This window comes from Erythrolamprus reginae, chromosome 2 (genome assembly GCF_031021105.1).
Source record: "Erythrolamprus reginae isolate rEryReg1 chromosome 2, rEryReg1.hap1, whole genome shotgun sequence".
NCBI lineage: Eukaryota > Metazoa > Chordata > Lepidosauria > Squamata > Dipsadidae > Erythrolamprus > Erythrolamprus reginae.
In genome coordinates, this window is record NC_091951.1 from 224519642 (window position 1) to 224538060 (window position 18419).

Here is an 18419-nt window from a genome sequence, read left to right on the forward strand (position 1 = left end):
TAGAAGGTGCCAATTTGGGGAGAACAGTTTGCTTTGGAACCCTTCATTTATTTGTTTGTTTAGGCATTAAAGCCACTCAGCTCTCATGCCTAAAGTGAGACTGGAACTCATGGACCTTTGGCTTCTACCTGGTGCCTTAACTACTATACCAAAATGGTCTACTTTTTCAAACACTGCAATATATACACAAACAATGGGCATTTCCCTTGCTTAGTTTTCTGCCTTCCCCTTACAGACAAGAATTCCCAGCTAGCATGTCTAGAGCAGTGCTTCCCAACCTTGGCCACTGGAAGATATTTGGACTTCAACTCCCAGAATTTCCCAGCCAGCATCCGCTGGCTGGGGAATTCTGGGAGTTGAAGTCCAAATATCTTCCAGTGGCCAAGGTTGGGAAGCACTGCTCTAGAGTAATATAGCTGTAAAAGTCATAATAAGCCAATACTACTATGTAAGGGGTATTGATTTACATTAATATTAATTTTCCTTTATTGCTATAGTAATCTCTATCTCTTTTATTTCTCTTCTTCCTGCACCTGGACTATGGCTTTCTCTCTACTCTCCAATTTGCCTCTAATCAGTACTCACAATGATGCCCACAGATGTTGGACTTCCTCTGGCAGTACCACTAAATTTTAGTGGCACAATTTTGAAAAGTCATATTACAAGTTTTCTGACATTTTGGGATGGGAATGTCATTAAAAATATAATGCAAGCCATAGGTAAGGTTTGAGTTAAAGAAGAAAATCAAAAGCAGAGGAAATGCAAAATGGGCCAGCCCCAAATATGTGAACCTGTCCCCAAACTGCACAAACTATTGTGACTCCTGCCCTCCCCAAAATTGTAACCCTTGTTCCCATTCCTCTGAAGTTGTCCATTCCCTGCACCAGCAATTCTAACTCCACAGTTGTACAGAAACAGAATACAGTGTTCCCTCGATTTTCGCGGAGGATGCATTCCGAGACCGCCCGCGAAAGTCGAATTTCCGCAAAGTAGAGATGCGGAAGTAAATACACTATTTTTGGCTATGAACAGTATCCCAAGCCTTCCCTTAACACTTTAAACCCCTAAATTACAATTTCCCATTCCCTTAGCAACCACTTAGATTATTACTCACCATGTTTATTTATTAAAGTTTATTAAAAAAAAATATTTATTAAAGGTGGACGAAAGTTTGGCGATGACATATGACGTCATCGGGCAAGAAAAACTGTGGTATAGGGGGGGAAAAACGCAAAGTATTTTTTAATTAATATTTTTGAAAAACTGTGGTATAGACTTTTCGTGAAGTCCGAACCCGCGAAAATCGAGGGAACACTGTATTGCTATTCATTCCATGATGGGGAAAGAGCAGATTCCACTCAGTTGGGAGTGAAGCCTATCTCAGTCCTTAAGAAGAACCCCCCCCCAACCCCCAAATCTTATCAGCAAAGCCGGGTTGTTTGTTGACTGAAATTCTGCTGAACTACTAGGGCGCAACTTTTCCCGTCACATAATAATGTGCAGACTTTTGCTGGAGTTTATCATTCCTAATTCAAAATAATGCAATGAACAATGGAAACTGACCTTCAGTGTTGCTGGAAGTGAACATCTTTGCTCATCCAAACGGCTTCTCTACACAGACAGACAGGGAGACAAGGAAGGCCGGAAGAGAGAGAGGGAGGAAGGAAAAAAATCAATCAATTTCTGCTTGTATTTTTCCCTCTGCCTCAGAGACGGAAGGCTGTTGAAAGTCCATTTAGTCTTTGAATCACATGGTGGGGACAATGCTTTAAAAATTCTGGAGCAAGGATAACAACCAAACACAATTTAATTTACATATAATGGTATTGAACTCAATTAATTTAATTGTTTTCCACATATTCAATACTTCTTCCATTCTAATACATGAAATATTAAGGTTTGGTGGCAATTTTTGGAGGGGCTCTAGAAGCTGTAGCTGGCAACAGCAAGCCACTGCTCTTTTCAGGACCAAGAGCCTCATTACCAAACCATTTCACATTTCAGGAACAAAGAGTAAGATTCTCAAAGTCCATTATAGGCAACATATTTAGAGAATGTGCTTTGGTTATGCTCCTATGCTTAATCATTCACTCTAGAATAATCACTTCTTTTCAAAACAGGAGACTTTTGACATACATATATACATCCATCCATCCATACATATACATACATGTATTTCCTTATAGGCAGCGGTGGGCTATGAGCCGGAACGCTAAATTGTGCTCGCTGCCGCAGCTCATAAGTTCTTGCAGGACCAGCGCAATTTTGCTGCTGCACCTGTGGAGGTAGCAAAATCGCGCACGGAGCCACAGGTGCGCCCATGTTTCGGCGAGGTTTTACCTGCGGCTCCATGCATGGCTTTGCTACCTCCACAGGTGCAGCAGCAAAATCACGCTGACCCCGCAAGAACTTATGAGCCGCGGCAGTGAGCGCAATTTAGCGTTCCGGCTCGTAGCCCACCGCTGCTTATAGGTAACAATCAGATTGCAGAACAAATATGATATTCATAAATGCTATGACATTTGAGAAAAATATTATTGGCCTAAAATCCTAGAAAGAAGAGACAGAAGGGATCAGCTCTGATAAAGCAGGAGAGCTTTATTTATTTATTTAAACTAACAAAACTATTCATTTATGGTTTCTTGCTCACCCAACTGAGAGCATCAATCCATCACCAACCCAATCTGTACTGCCTATAATGCAACTGACCAAATGTTATTTTCCACCTCAATGGCTGCTTCAATTTAAACCATCTAGGCCCGTGATGGCGAACCTATGGCAGGTGCCATAGGTGGCAAGCGGAGCCATATCTGCTGGCATGCGAGCCATTTCCTAGCTCAGCTCCAACATGCATGTATGTGCCAGCCAGCTGATTTTTGGCTCATACAGAGGCTCTGGGATGGTGTTTTTGGCTTCCAGAGAGCCTTCGGGGGGGATGGGGGAGGGCGTTTTTACCCTCCCCCAGCTCCAGGGAAGCCTTTGGAGCCTAGGGAGGCTGAAACACAAGTTTACTGGGCCCACCAGAAGTTGGGAAACAGGCCATTTCTGGCCTCCAGAAGGCCTCCGGGGAACGGGAGAAGCTGTTTTTGCCCTTCCCAGGTATTGAATTATGGGTGTGGGCATTCAGCATGAGCAATAGCGCGCACGCACGCTCTTTTGGCACCCTAGGAAAGAAAGGTTCGCCATCACTGATCTAGGCACTCATCAGAGTAGTAATTCAGTGAAACTAACTGCCCCCATCCACTTTCTTCTGAGAGCTTCAAATGGAAAAACAAATTTCATTCATCTTTCATTACCAAAAGCTTATTCTGGGCAACACATCTACAGTGTGCTAGGCTCAGATTGTATGTTACACAATTTGCCCTGGAAAGCAAATTGGGTTTTTTAAATAATTCATTCCACGAATCTCAATTGAGTTTATCAGTGGAGTGATTTCAGTTTAAATTCCAATATACGAGAAAGCGTGAACACAGATGTGCAAGAGAAGTGACCCAAAAAGCATTTCACCCAATGGAGGTATCCCTGCAGTCAGATAATTACCAGGGCCCAAATGAAAATAGAGATGTAGCTCACAGGCAGAGAAAGAGAAGTGAGTTATCTCTAAGGGAATGCACAGCTCTTGGAGCTACGTGACTTCCAGAAGAATAGCAAAGAGAAAGCATCCATTTGTAACAAACAGACACAGCAGAGAGGTAAAAACATTTTCGTAAATTACAAGGAGAATCTCACAGGAGCCAGATGAACCAATAGAAAGATTACGGCAGGAACAGGCCGAGTGAAATAGAAGGGCATTAAAGTAAGATGAGTCACCAGAAGCCAGCTGTCTGGAGCGGGTTAACAGCTTACACAGCTATGGACAGGGCAGAGGCCTGCCAGGTCATTATTGCATTCAGGTTGCGGTAATGTTCAGGTGACAAGACAATTCCATAGGAGAAGCAGCTTGTTATCAGTGGTTCAAAATTTGATCATGAAACAAGAAAAGCATACCTGCATTTTTTCAATCATTTCAAATAAGTCGACTACCTGTATGGAATCACATAAAATGAGAAATCAATTTGCAGACCCCAAACTTTAGGTTATTATTACTGTTTCATTATATCGTGTCTTCAATACTGCACAGGTGTTTTTTTAAAAATTAAAATACAAAATACAGAGTGCTTCCTGATCGTTGCTGTCTCAGAAGATAAAAAAAACATATTGTATAAGCTCTAATTATCGGGAAACGAGGCCACTCTGGGAAAGTGTAATGTCTTACACCTTTTAGTGAGCTGCTCATTACTACTGTATTCCTTACTCAGATATTCCTTTTGGTCTGAAAAGAACCAAATACTTTGCCATTTAAAGGACAACCTTTAAATTTTAAACCTTGAAACAAACATAATTGGAAGAGACCCTGGAAATCCAAGTATAGTACAGTGGTATCTCTACTTAAGAACTCCTCTACTTAAGAATTTTTTTTAGATAAGAACCAGGTGTTCAAGATTTTTTTGCCTCTTCTTAAGAACCATTTTCTACTTAAGAACCCGAGCCCAGAAAAATTTCCCAGGAAATTTGAGAATGGCACGAAGGCCTGGCCAGTTTCCTGCCATTCCCTTTTTAATCCCTGGGTTGCCAGAGGAGCCTTTCGGTGGCGCTTAAGGAGGCTTTGGCAGCCCAGAGCGAAGGCAGCATTTTCCTTTCTCTGGGCGCTTGGAGAGGGAATAAACCTCTGCCAGCGCCCAGAGAAAAGAAATGCTCCCTTTGCTCTGGGCAGCGACTGTCCTCCTCCTCTTCTTCCGCCTCTTCTCCCACCCAAATTCCGAGCTTTTATTTCTTTCCTAATGGGTTTGCACGCATTATTTGCTTTTACATTGATTCCTATGGGCAAACTTGCTTCTACTTCCAAACTTTTCTACTTAAGAACCTGGTCATGGAACGAATTAAGCTCTTAAGTAGAGGTACCATTGTACCTGCTAAAAGCAGGACAGCACTATAGCACTCCCAACGTATTTTATCTATCAATCATGTCTCTCTTTCTGACTCTCTCTCTCTCACACACACACACACTCATCTAATTTAGATACCATCCATCTCACTCTGAGTGATCCAAGACCAGGTGGCTGCCCAGCTCCACTTAAACACTTTAAGAGGCATCAACTATCCTATTTAAGTCTGTTACAATTAAAAGTTCTTCTAAATTTTAGCCAAAGATTTACCTCTGGTTGAATCCATACCTTTCTCACTGAGACAAAAGAAATTAATCTACAGCATATGAGAACCTTTCAAACTGTCAAATACTACTGACATATCTCTCGCCAATATTATTCCTGGCTTCCAACTCTTAAATGACTGGTGCTAAATAGAAGACTACACATAATACTTTCGTGAGAAAAAGCTGAATGGAACCTTCTTTAAATGCTTCTTTAAACCTTCTTTAAAAGCTGAATGGAACCTTCATTAAACATCTAGATCAGGGATGGCTAACCGTTTCCTGGGTGAGTGCCCAAAGCGCCTGAACCCCCAAGATGCAATGCACATGTGCCCCTGCATTCATGTAGCCCCCCCACACCTCATCTTCTCTGTACCCCAACATGCATGCGCACATGCTCCCCACACATGCTCCCCAGCCCCATGCATGCATGTGCCTCCTGCATGCACCCCACCCAGATGGGGGAGGTGAGACAGGACACAGTGGGGTAGCGAAAATGGAGCTCCACCCCCAGAGCACCCAATTTGCATTGAAAGATGTTGAAAGAAAGTACATAAACCACACCCACAGTGTGGTAGTAAAAAATCTGGTAGCCCTTCACTGACCCCACCCCAACACATGTGCAGCAGAGCCCCAATGACCAGCTGGTCAGCAGCAGGCATGTGCGCATGCATGGCGGAGCTGAACTAGGGCAATGGCTCGCATGCCCACAGAGAGGGTGCTTCGTGCCACCTGTGGAACGCAGGTTTGCCATCACTGGATTATAGTTTTTCATAGACAAAACCCAGGAACTATTACTGACTGAGCAGTCTATATGCCACTGCAAAGAAGGAAAGAGGAAGGACTATAAGCAGTAAGGTAAAAAAAAAATGCAGAAAAGATCTATATTATTGACAGCACCAAATTTTTATTATTTATTTGCTTTGTCAAGTATGTACTGGTGGTATACAAAGATATAACAATGGTACTAGTAAGAGAGAAAACATTAGGACAGGGGAAGGAGGGCATGCTGGTGCACTTATGCACGCCCCTAATTGAGATACAAAAGGTAGGTTTGTTACAGGAACACATCCAACGTGGTTTTAAAAGAAGAGGTCTTATGTGGAAAAACAGCATGCTCCAAACCTTCCCCCAATCCCTAGCTATACCAGTTCCATTTCCAATCTTTCATACTTGATGTTCTAATCTTATACCAGTGTTTCCCAACCTTGGCAACTTGAAAATATCTGGACTTCAACTCCCAGAATTCCCCAGCCAGCATTCGCTGGCTTGGGAATTCTGGGAGTTAAAGTCCAAATATCTTCAAGTTGCCAAGGTTGGGAAACACTGGCTTATACAGCTGAAAGAGCTCAGATTCGTCTAGCTGTGCTTCCTGTCCCGGAGGAGGCGAACACTAATGGCATTCAGTTTAGAAGATCCTCAGTCAGCCAGAAAACTGTCTGGGTGACATTAGACTAGCTTCTCTCTCAAGCTAGGTTACGTCCCTAAGGGTAATGAGGATTATATGAAGCTCATAAAGCAAAAACAAGACATAACTGGTTGAGTTAAGCACACCTGCATTATCAGAGGCAGGCATAAAGCAAGCAAGGGCACTCCTTACCTTATTCTGAACACCTAGATTAAGGGCAGCCTGAGGGTCCTGGATAGGTGAGTCTAAGATGTCACCGATGCAGTGTTCTGCTTCATCGGATCTCCTGTAGGAAAAGGAGGCCATGCCAGTTAGCATAATTAAAAGAAACAACAGCTGCAGAACCGTCACTTTTCCCAGATGCTGACACCCTTTTGCATTTCGTAAGCTCCTCAAAACCCACCTCTGCCGTCAGGCATGGGGGAACTAAGATAATCTTTCCCCCTAGGCTTCTACAATTTATGCATGGTATATTTGTATGTATGATTGGTTTTATAACAAGGGTTTTTAGCTGTTTTTAGTATTGGATTTTTACATTCTGTTTTTGTCACTGTAGTTAGCAGCCCCAAGTCCACGGAGAGGGGCGGCATACAAATCCAATAAGTAAAATAAAATAAAATAATAAAAAATAATAAGCTTAAGGGACTGGCCTGACTGTAGTTCAAACAAGGCCCAGACTGTATGTTTATAAAATCCATTCAGACAAAAATACATAATTCTTCAAAGAAAGATTATAACTGTTAATGGGCAGGAAGAGAAGATCTTTTAAATGATATCTAGCCAATGTATAGCACTAAAATAAAGAAACCCTAGGTAAATTCTCCCAATCATCACAGGCAGACATGTATTAATGAGTCTCACCCAAGCAGTCAACACTGAATATGGTCTCAGAGGCAAAAGCCATTCGCAATTAAAGCTCAGTCAGTGAATGGTCAAATAGAAGCATGTTTAAAAACCAAGAACAGACCTTGAGCAGGCTATACATGCAATCACAAATCATCCTTGCCAATCCATTGTTGAATATCTGCTTGCATCCTGGATTATTTATTAGACACACAACTAGACACAAGAACATGGTTTTTAAATGATGAGGATTTTAGATGTTTTTAATATTAGATTTGTACCATTGTAATATTGTTATTAATATTGTTGTGAGCCACCCCGAGTCTTCGGAGAGGGGCGGCATACAAATCTAATAAATTATTATTATTATTACTATTATTATTATTATTATTATTATTATTATTATTATTATTATTTTCCAGAACGCCATCACTCTACTAAACAAATAATTCCCTCAACACTGTCAGACTTTTTACTAAATCTGCACTTCTATTTCTACTAGTTTTTTCTCATCATTCCTATCATCCTTTTCCTCCCACTCAGGACTGTATGACTGTAACTTGTTGCTTGTATCCTAAGATTTTTATTAATATTGCTTCTTCATTGCTTATTTGACCCCTATGACAATCATTAAGTGTCGTACCACATGATTCTTGACAAATGTATATTTTATTTTATGTACGCTGAGAGCATATGCACCAAGACAAATTCCTTGTGTGTCCAATCACACTTGGCCAATAAAAATTCTATTCTATTCTAAGTGAGTTGCAACTCGTGAACGCCGATGCCTTTTAATAAAACGTCTCAGAAAAGGCCCTGCCAGACTCCTGATTTTTCACCTTCCCTTTCAGACGCCCAGGGCTCTGATTTGCTGCAGTGACCATTACTTCTCCATCTCTTTTCCCCCGCAAGTATTTGCATGAGTGGGATGTACAAGAAAGTATAATTAGAAAGAGAAACCCTGAAGAATCATATTGGGACCATTCATAAATAACAAGAGGAGAATGCTATGAATAAAAAATAGCATCCTCCTGGAACGATGCCCCAAGAGACGCGTGATGTGGAAGTTCTGCAAATAATAATTTGACCTGGCTTAACTTTTTACCACCAAAAAAATTTCCTGGTCTGATATACAAAAGCTTCCCATTCAGTATGTGTGAAACGTGTGTTTTCTATGCACACAAAAACACAATGCAACAGTATAGATGTTCTTATAACACATGACAAAATACTTGACAGAGTAAAACAAAAGACCATCTACTCCACTGTTCTGTACCCCAGCACCTCACACGTACATCCACAAAGTTCAGAATTAGGACATAATAGCAATAGCCTTCGTTCTTTGATTTATGCGTTAATTTATCTTGCTATCCTTAGCAACAGCTCCCTATGTTTGGTCTCCAACAGCTGGTATTTTAAGATAGGCTGTTTTTGATTCTGGACTAATTTATTAGATTAGTAGCCAATGAAAGTAAAAAAAAAGTCCATAGTTCTCCCCCCCCCCTTAATGTCTGCCTATCTTTTGGTAGTACAGGTAGTCCTTGATTTATGACCACAATTGAGCCCAAAATTTCTGTTAAGTGAATGTTGCTCCATTTTATGATCTTTCTTGCCTCAGTTGTTAAGTGAATCACCGCAGTTGATCAGTTAGTAACCTGGTTGTTAAGTGAATCTGGTTTCTCCACTGGTCGCAGAAGTTTGCAAAAATAACCTTGGGACCCTTCAACGATCATAAATATGAATCAGTTGCCAAACATCTGAATTTGGATCCCTTGATCATAGGGATACTAAAAAGGTCATAACTGTGAAAAATGGTCATAAGTCATTTGTTCAGTGCTGTTGTAACTTTGAACGGTCACTAAACAAACTGTTGTAAGTTAAGGACTACCTGTAGTTTGCAGGCAGCTGTCTCAACAGGAAACAGCAGCTGAATTACCTACAGATGACAAGCTCCTTCTACCCTAAAAGGCACAAGATAGCAACCAGCAAGCTACTTCTCCACTCCGGAGGGGCAGGCATTACCTGTAACTGGTGGAATATGTTTGGCTGTTAAGGATCATTTATCAAAGCAATAAAAAGACTCCTCCAGTACTATAATAAAAATTGCTTCTTTGTATGAGCCATTTGCATAGAGAAGGGCAGGATACATGTTTCGCTGTTCCAGATGCATTTCGGTCTGGATTGCCCTCAGCTGCAGCCTGTTATAGACTCTGTCTGGGATTCGGTGACTAAGCTGTCGTTTAGTTATGCAGAGAGCTTACCTGCATTAATAGCAGTATTATGTAAAGAGTATTATTATGCAGCATTATGTAAATTTTCCATAATTAGCAGCGTTATGTAAATTCTCAGATTCTGCTATGCTCTTTGGCCTGACTGCAAACCTGAATTAGATTGAGATGCTTGATCAGGCTGTGCCAAATGCCAAGGCTATAAAACCAAAAATCACTGTTGATGCCACCCACTTGACAAATGCAAACAGCTTCAAATCCTTGGGAAACATCATCTTGAGTGTTCTGCCGGGCTCTCTGGTATGAGCCTCCCGAAAATTCAAGGGTACAAATTTCAGACAAACACACATGTCTGAAAATTCAAAACAATGTTCTTTATCACAAAATTCAAAAGAAACAAAGCACCCTTTTTGTATTGCAAAGAGCACTCATCCCAAAACAACTTTGTAGGCTGTAAAATTCCCTTAATCAGTCCTTAAGTACTTAGCTAGCAGCTGTGAAGAAACGTCACAGCCCTCCTTCTTCCAACGAAGTGAGACACACACACTTTGGTTTCAAAGGCATGAAAAATCAACAAAGTCCGGAAAACAGCAAAGCAAGGTCCTGAAGAACTGTGATCAGATAATCTTCCACAACGGCCAAACCAACACGCTGCTATTTGTATCAGCAGCTCTAATTACTGGAGCCCCACCCAAACACAGGTGGCCTCTCTTATTTCCTGTAATATGTTCTCAATTGGTCTCTTCTACGCATAACTCTGTGCCTGCGTGGGTCTAACACTTCCTCATCTGAATCGACTGAAGATCATGGAGATTGGCTTCCTGGGCTGTGTGCCAAGCCCCCCTCTTCCAAGTCACTCCCACCTTCTTCTTCATCTGAGGAAACTGCACTGCCTGCCTCTGTCGGCAATAAAACAGGCCTATGACATGTTAATGTTTCCCCTGCATCCACCTCCACATTCCTTGGGGCAGGAGCTGGGCCAGAGCCAACCACAACATTGAGTGGTGGCTCTTTGAACAAAGAGGTTGACTCAGCCCAGGACCAGCAAGACCAACAAGACCAGCCAAGTGCTGGGGCAACTGCATACTTGAGTGCTAAATTACACAATGGGGCATGCATACAAAGGGGCATGCATAAGTGCACCACTGTGCCTACCGTCCCTATCCTAATGTCCTCTTTTATTGTTACTTTTTACTTATGTTTATACAAACTACTAAACTACTACTATCCTACACATGCTTGACAAATAAAATAAATAAATAAATGTCCGTACCTTCACGAACCTCAAAGTCTACAGAATTGTGGTTATCCCTTCTCTCCTATATGGATGTGAATTCAGTATCAATGAGACATCAAACAACTGGAGAAATTTCACGTGGGTGCTCTCAGCTCCATCCTTGACATTTGATAGCATGACCTTGTCTCCAATCTGGAGGTTCTGGGTCACACAGCACTGAGTCCCTGATTATCACAGCCAAGAGGTGGCAGATGGGATATGCCATCTAATGAATGACCACTGTATATCTTAACAATTGTTGTATCATGTACTGGAGGCTGGAAAGAGACCTCAAGGTCATTCACAAAGGCTTTTACAAAGATGCTATGAAGGAAACTAACACCACTTTGACATTCAGCTAAGGCAGTGCTTCTCAAATAGTGGGGTTGACTCGCCTGGGGGGCGTGGAGTGATGTTGGGGGGACGTGTGACCCCAGGAAATGTGGGATTTTCGCCGCAGAGCAGAGGTTTTTTGCACTGAACAATAGCACACAGCTTAGAGCAGGAGATATAAAGTACAGATAACAAACCCTAAAGAGACATCATGGAAAAATATCTAACAGGGATGAAGAGAAAAGAGGAGAGAGATGGAGATAATGAAACAAACGTAAGTCTCCCAAAAGTAAGACAAGGAAATATGATGAAGCGTATGTAGTGCTTGGCTTCACTGACTATGGTGGGAGACAAGGAAAGGCCAGTATGTTTACTGTGTATAAAAATGTTGGCAGTGGACAGCATGAAGCGAAATAAATTAAGGTGTCACTTAAACACATTACACTTGCGTTTGTGAAAAAAACTGAGTTTTTTCAGGGAAAACATACCAAATATTGCAAACAATTGTCCTGGCAGAGAGTGGGGAGGGGGCGCAAAATGTTTACTTCTTCCTAGCGGGGGGGGGGGGGGAGCATAACAGAAAATAATTGAGAAGCACTGAGCTAAGGGAACCAGAAGCTGTGGTTGCTGACACAACCTGATTGGTCAGTTCTGTGCTATGAAGCCTCCTTTTGTCAGCTTTAAAGAACGGTGCTGGCAAAAACTGATAGAAAACTATGAACTGCATCACAGAAGTTATCTCTGTAGTAATACCCTCAGTTACTACAGCAATCGGCTTTCAGTGTCCCCATTGTGTTAAGACTCTGCATTCTAGACTGGGAATGCAAACCCGGTTGAGAGGAGGAGTTGGAATTGGGACTATCTGATGGGGATGCCATGACTCCCTTGGCATGTTTGGGGAGGCCAGGGGCTGAGGACAGTGCTGTCAGAAGCCCCACAAGCATTGGGAGAGATGGGTGGAGAGCTGCCCGCCTAATAGACAGGGGGGAGGATGGGCTGCTGACAGGCAGTAGGGCTGATAGGCAGCAGATCCCCTCTGATGAGGAACAGCTGCCTCCCCCACTCGATCTAAGGACATGGAGAGCTGAGAGTAGGTAAAACTCAGAGAAGGGTTGCGAGGCTACTCAAAAGAAGATCGCCCCACCTCTCCTCACAAGGAACACTTGGAGTGGATTGTCTTAAGGGCAGTGATGGACTCCTACGGGTACGGTCAGGTCCACAGTACCGGTAGCAAAATTTTAATTTTTTTTTCTTCTTCTTTTTTTCTCTTCTGGGCTCTGGGTATGTTTTTCCTATCACAGTAAATGAGGTTGAATGTGTATAATTTTAGAAGGGCTGTGCGTGCGTGTGTGTACATACACTTTATATAGTAGATAATCAGGGGTGGGCTACTGCATTGAAGGGGGGGTGTGCGCAGTGGGGTAGCGAAACCGGAGTTCTACCCCAGAGCACCCAATTTGCACTGAAAGATATTGAAATAAAATGTAGGTCGTCCTGCATAAGCCACGCCCACAGTGTGGTAGTAATAAATTTTGGTAGCCCATCACTGCTTAAGGGGAAGCCGTGGGGAGTTAGTCTTTGACAGGAACAATTGTTTGTTTACATTTACAGGTCCCCAGCTTTGACTCAAAGCCTTTTGCTTTGCCTGGCCTTGAGAACTGCCTTTTGCCTTTCTATGAGAACCATTTTGCCTTTTGCCTTTCTATGAGAACCATTTTTTTTTGCTTTGTGCCTTGCCTTTGCCTTGAGAACTACAGTTTACTTCGTGGACTTGCTTAGCAAGGTGACCTGGACTTGGGATCCTGGACCTTGCCCTGTGAGCGTGCTCCTACTCTGTGGACTTTCTTTGGTATACAGTGTTCCCTCGATTTTCGCGGGTTCGAACTTCACGAATAGCCTATACCACGGTTTTTCAAAAAATATTAATAAAAAAATACTTCACGGGGTTTTTTCTATCCCACAGTTTTTCCTGCCCAATGACGTCATATGTCATCGCCAAACTAATAATTTTTGCAAATAAATAACAAAAAATAATTATTATTGTTAATAAATAATTATGTCTATAAATATCAGGATCACTAAGTGTCTTATTCAATGGTGGGTATCATTAATAATGGTGAGTAAATGGTTGTTAAGGGAATGGGAAATGGTAATTTAGGGGTTTAAAGTGTTAAGGGAAGGCTTGTGATACTGTCCATAGCCAAAAATGGTGTATTTACTTCCGCATCTCTACTTCGCGGAAATCCGACTTTCGCGGGAGGTCTTGGAACGCATCCCCAGCGAAAATCGAGGGAACACTGTATAGCATTTAACATTTAGACTTGTATACTGCTTCACAGTGCTTTAGAGCCCTCTCTAAGCGGTTCACAGAGTCAGCATATATTGCCCCCCAACAAACTGGGTCCTCATTTTACCCACCTCGGAAGGATGGAAGGCTGAGTCAACCTTGAGCCGGTGATGAGATTTGATCTGCCAAACTGCTGGCAGCTGTTGATCAGCAGAAGTAGCCTGCAGTACTACACTCTAACCCAGTGTTTCCCAACCTTGGCAACTTGAAGATATTTGGACTTCAACTCCCTGAATTCCCCAGCCAGCGAATGCTTCTGGGATTGCACCCAAGGCATTTATTATTACTTGTACTATCTTTGTTTTTTCTTGCCACATTCATTCTATTTCTATGTGCAGGCCTTTGTACAGTATTTTCTGATTTCCCCCCCCCAGTTCTTTTTCTTATTCTCTACTGCAGTGTTTCCCAACCTTGGCAACTTGAAGATATCTGGACTTCAACTCCCAGAATTCCCCAGCCAGCGTTCGCTGGCTGGGGAATTCTGGGAATTGAAGTCCAGATATCTTCAAGTTGCCAAGGTTGGGAAACACTGCTCTAACCACTGCACCACAGTGGCTGTTATATACAGGGTTTGTTGGGGGATCGAGGGTGGCATGGGGTGGAGCTTTACCAGTGGTTGGAGGGCTGTTTGCTGGAACACTTACTTAAAGCAATAAAGGACTCTCTAGAAGCCTGCCTTGCCTTGACCATAACAGTGTCCACAGATGAACCACCCAACATTTCTTCTTTGAATCTGAAGGACTACCTGTATATAAAGAGGCAGTAGCTCTGCCTTCACATCAGTTTCTCACAGATAATCATGTAAAAGGGCAAGGCAGACTTTGCACAGCAAGGAGCAATTACTGCTTCCAATAAACCCGCTTTTAGGCTTTCCTAGAAGATCCATAGTGTGCTTCTAGAATAAATGTGCATTAGAGGGAAAAATTACCCCATCATGGCTCATTCACATAGGTAAACTATTTGTGCCCAATGCAAATTAAAGTGTTCACTGTAAGCTTTGTAATGTAGATTTAAAGCAGCTAGAAAATCAAATAAGAACAGCTGGGTCACCTGAAGTAGCCTACTGCAAATCTAATTCTGAAACATCACAACAATTACCAGAACAATCTACTTCAAACTAAAAAAATGTTAGTTTCCTGAGGACAAGAAATAATGGGAACTGAATATGGATTGTTCAGAAAGAAAGGATAGGGTCAACAGCCAGAGCCCAATAATAAAGCTCTTGTTGAGTGGCCACTAAAATGTATTAGCTTTTAAAACCTTCCAATAGTGGGATATTTGATTGGTACCACAGAATAATGGCTCTCTGGCAAGTTTCAATAGCAATAAAAAAAAGGGAGAACATTTGCAGGAGAAGGCAGCTCGGTGTTCTCCAGTGGTTTTGGCATTGAGTTTCCATCAACTAAATAAATAAAATAAATAAATAAACAAACAAACAAACTACATTCAGCATGGTCAGGCAGTGACCAGGGACTATTTATAACCCAAAACGTCTGGAAGACATGAAGTTCAGATACTGAACATTTCTATAGCATATTTGACTGCTCAAGGTGATCATCATAATGCATTATCCCCTTTCTGCAGAGCTCCAAAGTCCAGACACAATCATGCAGGGATGGCTGAGATCTTAGTCAAACAGGAATATTTGAGAGAGCACGCAACAGGTTCAAACTTAATATCAACCGCTCCAAACTTGACTGTAAAAAAATATGACTTTAGCAATCGAGTTGTTGAAGCGTGGAACTCATTACCAGACTCCGTGGTGTCAACCTCCACCCCCAACGTTTTTCCCTTAGACTTTCTACAGTTGACTTCTCCAGATTCCTTAGAGGTCAGTAAGGGGCGAGCACAAGTTCACTAGTGTGCCTTCCATCCCCTGTCCAATTGTCTCTCCTATATTTTATATATCTTTTCTCCCATCCATATATCCTTCCTCTACTCTTCATTGATGTATTCTATTCTCATATCTCTTCTTCTATCCCTTCCCTGATATTTACTACTACACGTTTTTATTCTCCTTAACTTTCAATCTGTATTGGACAAAATAAATAAATAAAAATAAAATAAATAAAAAATAAAAAGTCCCACTATTTCACTGAGTACTGTTCTCAGGATTCTGTACGAAAACCTTTATATAGCCATTTTATTTCCAAAGTTTCTAGCACAATAATGGAGTTGAAAGGGCCGTGGGAGATCCTCTAGTCCAGCTCAAGCAGGAGATCCTATAGGACAGGACCTGTACTATGTCAGACAAATGACTATCCAATCTCTTCTTTAAAACCTCCAGTAATGGAGCACCCACAACTTCTGAAGGCAAGCTGTTCCACTGGTTAATTGCTCTCGCTGTTAGGAAATTTTTCCTTACTTCTAGGTGGAATCTCTCCTTGACAAGTTTCCATTTATTGCTTCTTGTGCTGCCTTCAGAATAGGTTGAGTCCCTCTTCTGCGGGGCAGCCCCTTAGATATTTATTCATTTATTTATTTTATTTATATTTATTTATTTTATTTTATTTATTTATTTTGTCCGATACACAATGAGGGTTTTAGTGGGTATATACATATATATACACATAGTAAAATACATGATGAAGGCTATAGAGGAGATGCTCATAGTAAAATATATCTAAGAAAGAATAGAAAAGAAGATATAGGAATAGAACATATCAATGAAAGAATAGAAGGGATATAGGAATAGAAGAAGGTATAGGAGATATAGGAGAGCAATAGGACAGGGGACAGAAAGGACTCTAGTGCACTTGAAGACTCCTACCATGTCACTCCTAATCCTTCTCTTCATTAGACTAGACCTGCCCGGTTCCTGCAACTGTTCTTCAAATGTTGTAGCCTCCAGTCCACTCTCAGCATTAGAACTCAAAATAAATCGGGCAGCCCTTCCATCTTCCACAAATCTTCTCTAGTAAGAAAATGAAAGGAAATAATGGGGCTAGATCCTTCCCTTATAGTAACCCAAAGGGAAGAGTCCAATATTAAGAGGAGTTGCCTAAAGCTGTCCTTTGGATTTGTGGCTAAAGCAAGCTTTCAAATGATGTCAGCCATTGTACTCTTGATTTTAAGAATAAAAAAAAAGTGAGGTGATGAGTGCAAGGGAGGACTGTCACTCTCCCATATTTGGGGGAGTGACGGTCTTCTGCGAGGGGATTTTTGTATTTTGGGGCACTTCTTCCCAATTGAGAATGCAAATTTCTAAGTCGTTCAGAGAGGCTACAGGACCACAAAAGCCTTCTATACATAGACAGTGCACCAAACTGATGATGGATGCAGAGGGATGGCAGAAGTAGAGTACTATACTAGATGGGTACCTTGCATACTTATTAATGTTTCCCTCCAAGGAGTGGGGGGGGGGGGGAAGTACAAAATATTTTTCTTCTACTGACTTGCAAGCAGATATGGTCCTAATTGCTCTTAGCCAGCAATGCTTTGCCAACAACAGCAAAACTCCCATCTTCTCTAATTGACACGAGGCACTTTAATTTACAGTTTATAAAAATAAGTATCCTATTAATATTAATATTAAATAACTGAAAACACATGTGGTTACCTACTCCGGGTTAATTTATATTGATACTCTGGGCTTCTAAGCATGCCATTAGGTCTTTATTAAAATGAAACCCTTCGCCTTAGCCCTGCACCTCCAGTCTAATTCACAACTGAGGACTACAAAGTCCTTCCGTATCTACACATTTTAAAGGCAATGCCTTATGAACAATCAACTTTCTACATTTCCAGAACTATGTAGGCCAACTCTCCATAATCTGGTTCCCTCCAGACGTACTGGGATAGCAACTCTTTAAGAACTCCAATCAACATTAGCAATTTTGGAAGCTTCGTTTCCAGCATCTCTGGAGAGAACCAAGTTGGAGAAGGGACAAAGAGGACCTGAGGCAAAAGCATCCTGAAATAATGAAGCATCTCCTCTTCCTCACCAATTCTTGCAAGTGGCACCAGATGCTCAGAGGTGTTAAAAGCACATGGCAGCCTTTATTTCCCTAGAATAAATATGGAGAAAGGCAACACGGCTTGAAGGAATGCAGAGTAAATCCAGGGTTGATCTATATACATACCCTCCATAGGTCCCAAAGGTCAAACTACGCTTCCAAGAAAACATGCTCTCTTCCTGCAGGCTCTTCTGTGCCTGTAGAGGCTTTGTTGGTCTCCTGCATGTAGGCTTTGTTCTTTCGGTGCAGTATACACTGGCCAGCCTGTCTCCAGAGGACACCACTGCTATCCCCGAGTCACTTCCACACTGGAAGTTAAATGGCTACTGCCTTTCTTTCCTGAGACACACTTCAAATGAGGAAGAGCAGAACCTATTCTGCGCAAGAGCAGGAAACTCCTGGGGAGACACTGCAGGTTACCAGGAGTGTGAGTGAGTGAGCGAGCAACCACAGAGAAAAAGAGAGAGGAGGGGCTTCATGGGAAAGAAAATAATAGGAGAACTGAATGAAATAAACATCAAGGAAGAAAGTGAAAATACATTTTAAAGCATAGCATGTCCTCTATGGAAGTACTGTAATCGGGGTCCCTACCATGTTTATTATTTTGTGGTTTCCTTTACATGCCATAAAAATACACAGAGAGATTTCTGGTAGATCATGCAAATTAGATCCTTTAGATGCTATAGGGATAACACTTGCAAGGAAGCAAAGATAGAAATGAAGGAGGAAATGTAATAGTGTAATATGTATTCAATCTTGATTGAAGGGGGACAAAAGTGATCCTCATTCTGAACATGCATGTGGGATTTTTAAGGAATGGCCCACATGCTTCAGTCGTGC

The 18419-nt window shown here is 41.8% G+C and overlaps 1 protein-coding gene across 1 annotated transcript in view; it reads right to left on the bottom strand.

The window, feature by feature from the left end:
* LOC139162056 (rap1 GTPase-activating protein 1-like) overlaps nucleotides 1–18419 on the bottom strand; it is an 82058-nt gene that overhangs the window by 50128 nt on the left and 13511 nt on the right. The window contains exons 2-4 of the mRNA XM_070742035.1: nucleotides 6789–6882; nucleotides 3988–4023; nucleotides 1564–1611 (exon numbers count right to left, since the gene is read on the bottom strand). Coding sequence (XP_070598136.1) covers nucleotides 1564–1611; nucleotides 3988–4005 — 66 coding nt within the window. The 5' untranslated portion in view covers nucleotides 4006–4023; nucleotides 6789–6882. The remainder of the gene's footprint in view (nucleotides 1–1563; nucleotides 1612–3987; nucleotides 4024–6788; nucleotides 6883–18419) is intronic.